At 35.5% G+C, this 8,153-nt stretch overlaps 1 protein-coding gene across 1 annotated transcript; it reads left to right on the top strand.

Annotated features, from left to right (window-relative positions):
- Nucleotides 1-7,802, top strand: LOC107894254 (protein CHROMATIN REMODELING 25). Its single transcript, XM_016819519.2, has 21 exons — nucleotides 1-350; nucleotides 613-999; nucleotides 1,341-1,427; nucleotides 1,528-1,768; nucleotides 1,844-1,969; nucleotides 2,075-2,131; nucleotides 2,224-2,310; nucleotides 3,054-3,149; nucleotides 3,353-3,403; nucleotides 3,586-3,660; nucleotides 3,753-3,839; nucleotides 4,137-4,228; nucleotides 4,311-4,443; nucleotides 5,008-5,127; nucleotides 5,235-5,348; nucleotides 5,447-5,530; nucleotides 5,627-5,704; nucleotides 5,793-5,851; nucleotides 6,256-6,439; nucleotides 6,519-6,617; nucleotides 7,294-7,802. Exons 1-21 carry the CDS (start codon nucleotides 130-132, stop codon nucleotides 7,687-7,689), a joined length of 2,874 nt encoding a protein of 957 aa, XP_016675008.1. The 5' UTR covers nucleotides 1-129; the 3' UTR covers nucleotides 7,690-7,802.
- Nucleotides 7,803-8,153: the final 351 nt, after the last annotated feature.

Below are 8,153 nucleotides of genomic sequence, written 5' to 3'. Positions count from 1 at the left end.
ACCCAACCCATTTCCTGTAATATTTCCATATCCAAAGTCCAACATTATTTTCAATTCCATTTTATTTTACCGCCAAATTTTCTGATTTTCAAAAATCTTCTTCTCCCCCCTCCACACTCACCGCTCAAAATGGCGAGAGAACGACGGTCCACGTCATCAACGGATGAAGACGAAGAAATTTCCTCCGGTTCCGATTCCAGCGATTCAAGCGACGAATTTGCCGTTGATTGCTCAGAAGAAGAAGAAGAAGGAGAAGTAGAAGAAAACGACGACGATGGTGGAGAATCCCCCGCGCATCATCCACCGTCCGATGGAGATCTCAAATCTAAGAACGTCGATGCTTTGTTGAGGTGTTCTTTTCGTTTCAAAAATTCAATACGTAATTGAAAAGAAAAACCGAATAACTTGAGCGACCGGAGACTTTTCATTTAAGCTAATCTAAGATGGTTTCCTTTAAGTTTGAACTGGAATACTGCAGATTCAATTGGTTATTGTTTATGCAAGAATTGTTTTATTGTTATGTTTTGAGTCTTGGAATATCGATCGTAGTGAAATATATTTGGTGGGATTTTTTTTGTTAGTTTATTGACATATATGGTAATGGTTTATCAGGGGCAACCTTGTTGTAAGAAGACAATCGCTGCTTCCACGAGTTCTTTCAGTGACAGAAGGAGCTGCAGTTTGTAGGAAACCGTTTAAGCCCCCATGTTCTTATGGCTATAGTAACGGGAAAGAAAATCTTGCACGTCGTCTTTGGGCTCGGAAGCGGTTTGTTCCTTGGGGCTCTTTGACGCCAGCATTAGTTGCAATAGCCAAACCGCTGGGTATAGCTAGACCAGAATCAGATGAGGCTGATATTGTGGAGGAAATTGTGACTCTGCCGCCAGGTGTTGAGCCTTTGGTTTTATGGCAACCTGAACAATCCGAAGATGGACCCATCGAAGTAGTGCCCATAGCAGTGGATCCGTTGCTAGTTCGTTTCCTTCGACCCCATCAAAGGTATTATTCATTGTTCATCAGTCTCGACCCTGCAGTTCGGTTTTGGGATTTGCAGGGTAGAGCTTTATTTACATAGCTGCATGTGTTTTTATATGTAAATTTGTGTCTGGGTGCATGTGCCAGTAAATGCAATTTCACAAATGATCATGTTCTGTTTGAAACTGTAGTAGTTAAAGCCGACCGAATATGGATTTTATTTGAATATGGTATAGGTCATTGACAATGCATTATATTTAGAATGAGCGTGTTATCATTTATAGAATTCTGTAATTTGGTTGTAGGTTTTATCTTCTTCTAATTTATTTTAAGGGAGACATTATATTTTGCCCTTTATAATGCAGAGAAGGAGTTCAGTTCATGTTTGAATGTGTATCCGGGTTGTATAGTGCTGCCAATATAAACGGATGCATTCTTGCTGATGATATGGGGTAAATATCTTATCCCTTCAGGGTAAATCCCTTCATACTGAGTTTATGACTTCAGCTGTCGTACTATTGGTTTTATTTACATATCCTTCGATATTGCCAGTTTGGGAAAGACATTGCAGTCAATCACTTTACTATATACTCTTCTTCGTCAAGGGTTTGATGGGAAGCCGATGGTTAAGAAGGCCATAATTGTCACCCCAACCAGTCTTGTCAGTAACTGGGAGGCAGAAATCAAGAAGTGGGTTGGACAGAGAGTTCAACTTATAGCTCTCTGTGAAAGCAGCAGAGATGACGTTGTCTCTGGAATTGACAGCTTCACAAGTCCCCGTAGCTTGTTGCAGGTAATTTTTGCACTTCATAATTTGGTAGTACATTCTTTTCGAAATTTTTTTATCAATTTAATCAATGGTTTCCAGGTATTGATTGTTTCATATGAGACATTTAGGATGCATTCATCAAAATTTTGCCAAAGTGAAGCTTGTGATCTTCTTATTTGTGATGAGGCTCACAGGCTGAAAAATGACCAGACAATAACAAACAGGGTATATTTCTGAAGAAACTATTTTCTCTTCTGTTTGTTCTGTGGTAGTAGTCATTCCTTTTGTTGGTTTTTCTGAAAAATTTCCATAAACATGTCCATGGTCTAGGCATTGGCTGCTCTCTCTTGTAAACGCCGGATTTTGTTATCTGGAACCCCCATGCAGGTAACAGTCATTTCTATATGATTCATGATATGCTTGATGAATGCTGTTTGTCTTCTTAACATATAGTTAGCTGTCCTTTTCTATCCAAACAGAATGATCTTGAAGAGTTCTTTGCCATGGTGAACTTCACAAATCCAGGGATTTTGGGTGATGTTGCATTCTTTCGTCGTTACTACGAGGTCTGTTGATCACTTAGTATTGTTGTTTCAGAGTTTAAATAAATGCAAAAATTACATATAAATGCTTGTACCTGTTTGAGTTCCACAGCTCCATATGTTAGTTACCCTTAAAAGTCGCATACATTTTTTACCGTAAAATTTGTAGTGCATATCCCTTCATTGTTTCTGCCACACTGGTCTGCTAAAAACCTATGAAAAAGGATTTGCCCTTGAACTGGGTAAAGCTTACATACATGCTGTTATTTGTGTTGCATCAGTAAATATACCTTGCATATCCAAATAGCTGTTTGATCCCCTTTCTACCATAGTAAGCATTTTTTTTTTCCCTGGACTCTTTACCTTGTGTGTGTAAAGGCCAGTTGCTTATGGGCAGTTAAATGTTTTGCAATTGATTTGCTTAAGGTCTAGAAGTCAAGTCTATGCAGATAACCTTATAGTAGGCTTTTGTTGTCATGCAGTAGAAAATATATATAGTCAAGTTGGTTTCCTAATCTGTGAAGGATAATAGTATCATGGTGGAAACCATCATAGTTTATTGTTAAATTCATCTAAATAAATTTTAATTAGAGAAGTTAGGAATGTATGCTATAGTTGCACTAGAAGAATATGCTTTCCTTGGACCTTCTATAACTAGTATTTCTGGTGACTAATTATTCCTGCTGTTTCCTTTTGCTTTTGTCTTTTCCACCCTAACAACACTTGCTTGTTTCTTATATATACTGTCCTGCCTACAAATAATGAAGACACCAATAATTTGTGGAAGAGAACCAACTTCTAGTGAAGAAGAGAAGAAGCTAGCTGCAGAACGTTCTTCAGAATTAAGTGCAATAGTGAATCAGGTAATCTTGGTTTACTATTGTTACTTTTAGCAAGAATTAGAAGTTTCTTGAGGATTATATCTACATTCTCTTTGGTATTTGAACTTTATAGAGCAGTTGTTCACTTCCTGAAATACATATCCTTTTGTGTTGACATGGCTGTAATTCTTTTGAATAACCACTTCCAGTGTTTTTCAAATTGACTGAAAGTTAAGTGATTGCAGTTCATATTGAGGAGGACTAATGCGTTGCTATCAAATCATCTGCCTCCAAAGGTATGGGTCTCATATTGAATTACATCTTACTTTGTTTATATATTGTCATCTTCTTAAACTCTATTTACAAAATTATCTTTTACTAAAGGCTTATAATATTAAAATAGAGGTTGGTGACTAGACTAAATATTTAATGGGTTATCTGATTTTTTTTCCTTCTGGACATTTTGTTCTTCTTGCAGATAGTTGAAGTAGTATGCTGCAAGTTGACTCCTCTTCAGTCTGAGTTGTACAACCATTTTATACACTCAAAAAATGTTGGTTGATTTGTTATTGCTTTACAATGGACCACCAAAAGATTACACTCTGTAGACCAATGCAATTGTTTTCTTGTCCCTCTCGAATTCAGGTTAAAAAAGTCATCACTGAAGAAACAAAGCAAACAAAGATTTTGGCTTATATTACAGCTCTTAAGAAGCTCTGCAATCATCCGAAGGTACCATAGTTTGAGGGAAAAACATATTTCTTGACATGATTCTTAGTTTATGATGAGTTTTGTGTACTTATTGAACTTAGTGGTGGAAAAGGATTAATCTGTTATTTGTGTGCTGTCAGTTTTCCATTCCTTCTCTGGCATAATGTCCTTTTTTTACATTCAGCATTTCAAAATTAACTGGGTGTGCTGGCCTTTGTGTTATCTGACTTGTGTTGTTTACCTTTCTACTTGATTTCTCTTCTTTTACTAATTTTAAGGAATTTACCATGTTCCAATAGATGATATTTCTCTATGTAGCTCATTTATGATACCATAAAAAGTGGAAGTCCGGGAACTACTGGTTTTGAGGACTGTATGCGGTTTTTCCCACCAGAGATGTTCTCAGGAAGGCAGGCTTCTCAGTATCTGATATACTTATGCTTTATGTTAACGATCTGAAATCTCAGAAGACTTTGTTTGTCCTTTTATTAGATCGGGATCCTGGACTGGTGGTGATGGGGCTTGGGTTGAACTATCTGGGAAAATGCATGTATTAGCTCGATTGCTGGCTCATTTACGTCAGAGAACTGATGATCGCATTGTTCTTGTTTCAAACTATACACAGGTCAGTTTAAATGGTTAACAAGTTGTTATAGAAAATTATCATAGTTGTTTCATGTTTCTGGTCAAAATGTTCTCAACTTTAACTACTCTTAGGTTGTTTCAATAACCATTTCAGCTAAATAAACTACAATAAAAATATCAACTGAAGTATCTGGTAATGGGAAAACATGTAGTTAAAGAAGCAAAACCAAAAGGTGGCTGCACTTGCAGGCTACTTTTCTGATCAATGTGAATTTAGAAGCAATTACAACCTGGTGTAGGAATTAGGAATTGGGAGATGATTGCATGTCATGATATATATGCTGCTCAGTGATAACAGTCGCATTGCTCTATTCATATTATAGGAGACTATCATAAATCATTGATAGCAAAAGGTACTGCTTATTTTTAACTGTCTTTCAAGGATAGAAACAACATGTTCATGGTGGACAGACCCATTTAGTCATGGACATCTTCTTTTCCTACTCTAACCCGTATCATTGTTTATATTTAGCATTAGATAAACCCCTTGGGATAAATCACAATCTATTACAATTTTTGTGAAACTGAATTTATTATGCATCAGACACTGGACCTATTTGCTCAATTGTGTCGAGAAAGAAGATATCCATACTTGAGGCTTGACGGAACCACATCAATTAGCAAAAGGCAGAAACTCGTTAATCGCTTTAATGACTCAACCAAGGTATAAAATTTCTTTACGTGAATAAATTTGTGGATTAGGATTCTCTAGTTCATAATTTCTCTGGAGGCTTTATCAGTGATAATCCAGAATGATTTGACATTTTGCAGGATGAGTTTGTGTTCCTATTAAGTAGCAAGGCAGGTGGCTGTGGTCTCAATTTGATTGGTGGTAATCGACTGGTCTTGTTTGACCCTGATTGGAACCCAGCTAACGATAAGCAAGTAATATCTTGTCTGAGCTCCAATTATTTCTTTGTCATTGATAAAGTAGGCACTTGTCATGTGAACCAATATTCTGACCCTTTGCTAACATAACTTAGGCTGCTGCAAGGGTTTGGAGAGATGGGCAGAAAAAAAGAGTTTATATTTACAGATTCCTAAGTACTGGAACAATTGAAGAAAAGGTTTTGATGTGACTTTAACTCAATATAAATCAGTCTTCTTGTATGAAAGTTGCCAATAGATAGTTGTAATGAGAGAGCATATTTATATTTCTGTAGGTGTACCAGCGGCAAATGTCAAAGGAAGGGCTGCAAAAAGTTATCCAGCAGGAGCAAGTAGACAGCGTTAAGGGACAGGTTCCTATTTGTCAATTTTTATGTGTGTTCCCTTGAAGCTTGCTTTTAGTTCATCATATGACAACTGCTCGAGACTTTTGAGTTGCAGGGAAACGTTTTCTCAACGGAAGATTTACGTGACCTTTTCACATTTTATGATAATGTGAGGTAGTGTATTTTTCTAAGTTACAGCATACTCTTATACGTCTTCTCTAAAAGAATGATACCTGCATTACATAATATCATCTGTTTATTCAGTAGATTTACAAGTAACATCTCCTCTAGAGCACATGAGAGATTGTGAGGTTACACAAAACCGTAGGTGTATCCTTATCAGACAACGTGAATTCACAGCATAAGCTCCTGTAAACCTCTAATTCAGACTATAAAGTCCCTTTTTCATGTCTTTTCAAGCAAGCCACATTTATGCTATTTCACTTGTATACAGCTATGCTGGAAATTCCAGTTCACTCTATTTTCAATCATCGCTTCAAATTTATCTTAGCTAGAGCAGTTTGCAGTTCATCTTCATGTTTGTGTGACATGAATCTTTTATCTCATCAACTACGCAGGTCTGAAATTCATGGAAAGATGAACTGCAATCGGTGTAAAAATGATGGGTCTGAGAACATAGGAGAGCAGGAGAGATGTGAATCAGAAAATGGAAGCTATGGATCAGATCAAGAGGTTTTTGACATAGGTGGATTTGCAGGAATAGCTGGATGTCTGGATAAGCTAAAGAGCTCAGAAAAACAGGTTTGGCTATTATTAAGGGAATATACTACTTGTGCCTCTCGTTTCCTATTGTTTATCTTCTCTTTGGGATTGTTTTCAGGTGGGGAGTCCCTTAGAAGAGGATTTAGTTAGCTGGGGGCATCATTTTCACTCAGAATCAGTACCTGATTCTATTCTCCAAGCTTCAGCTGGCGGTGAGGTAATGCAAATATTGATGCTACTTTGTATCATACAATCGTAAAGCCGCACTATAATTCTTTGCTAGTTAATGATCTTGACCTTATGTAGAACAACTTCCTCCACTGGAATTTATCATGAAGCATGGATTTAAAAATTGGACCGGATTGACTGATTCAATTGGTTAGAATGGAAACCAATCCATCTAGTTCAATTACATAAGTTGAACAAAAAAAATAAATAAATAGAGAATCAGCTGGAATTGGAAAAAGAACTTGGAACTAGAATCGAAAAAAAGCCAAATAAAAACTGGTAAACTGGGCTTTTTGTTTATTTATTAATTTTGAATTTTTAAGAAAAAATTGGGCATTTTATTATGTTCTGGTTCATTTTATCTTGGTTTTTGTAAATGTATATCTATTTTATTCCTGATTTCTTAAAATTTTCCTTATTATCTAATGGAAATTTCAACTATCATTAATTTGTGTTTTTAAAAATTTCAAGATTATTGAATTGCCTAGTTGAATTGGTTGAACCTGTTCGATCTTTAATTTTGTTTTTCCATGTTGTGACTGATATTCTTGCCTTACTCATATCCGGACATGGTTATGAGGATATGATACGTCTACCTGTATTTAAATCTCACATTTGAGCGTGAGTAGGACAAGCACTAAGCATTATATAAACATATATTGCAGGTCACATTTGTTTTCACCAATCAAGTAGATGGGAAGCTTGTTCCTATTGAATCAAAGGTAAACCCAAGGATGCAGGAAAGGGAGGGCGGTAAAAGCCAGAACATTGGAAAGGTTAGTCACATGATAGAAAGAGAACGCAATAAAATCCAGAATTCCGTGAAGCAAAACCTGGATTATAGGTCAAAATTTTTATCCAAACATCACAAACTATTAAATTCTGTTTCTTCCAATAGAAATTCTTTGATGATAACACCACCACCATCATCATCTACTTCACCCATCCCTTTACAAGGTACACTTCATAAGACCGTATCTAGTGGACCTTCTCTTGGAATTCAATTACCTCTTAAAAGATCTTCTCGTGCTTCTGTAGAACATGATGATGATTTTCAATAGAGTTTTTGGCAACATGCTTTTTTTGATTTTTTTTTATAGAAAAAATAAACATGAAAATAATGTAATGAACATGATATGATAGGTTTAAATGCAATTGATACAGGTTATTTTTAAAGAAATACATGCTAAGCTCATTTAGTGTATTTATGTTTGTGATTTTGATATATAAATTTTTGTTTTGTTTAATTTGCATGATTAAAAATACAAAACAATATGTAAATATATAAATTGCTAGATTTAAAAAAAAAAGTATGCGATTTATAGATAGTGTAGAAATGGCAAATTGTTATTTGATAAATCAATTGTTTCTAGTTAAAATTTCATTCTAAAAAGAACATTTAAGAGAAATAAAATTTGATTTCAAATTTAATCGAATTTTGTGGAAAAAAATGCTATTAGTAAATAGAAAAGAGAACTTGTAAGATAAGTTACACCAAAGCACTTAAATACTTAAAAAATAGCAT

Source organism: Gossypium hirsutum, chromosome A13, assembly GCF_007990345.1.
Source record: "Gossypium hirsutum isolate 1008001.06 chromosome A13, Gossypium_hirsutum_v2.1, whole genome shotgun sequence".
NCBI classification, from domain to species: domain Eukaryota; kingdom Viridiplantae; phylum Streptophyta; class Magnoliopsida; order Malvales; family Malvaceae; genus Gossypium; species Gossypium hirsutum.
Note: the sequence above shows the minus strand (reverse complement) of the source record. Positions and strands in the feature narration are given on the sequence as shown.

Excerpts from the sequence above, each read along its gene's own strand:
- LOC107894254 (XM_016819519.2), top strand. The coding sequence starts at position 130 with ATGGCGAGAGAACGACGGTCCACGTCATCAACGGATGAAGACGAAGAA. Across the intron at positions 1,970-2,074 it reads ACCAGACAATAACAAACAGG|GCATTGGCTGCTCTCTCTTG; the intron begins GTATATTTCTGA and ends TCCATGGTCTAG. Across the intron at positions 5,349-5,446 it reads ACCCAGCTAACGATAAGCAA|GCTGCTGCAAGGGTTTGGAG; the intron begins GTAATATCTTGT and ends AACATAACTTAG.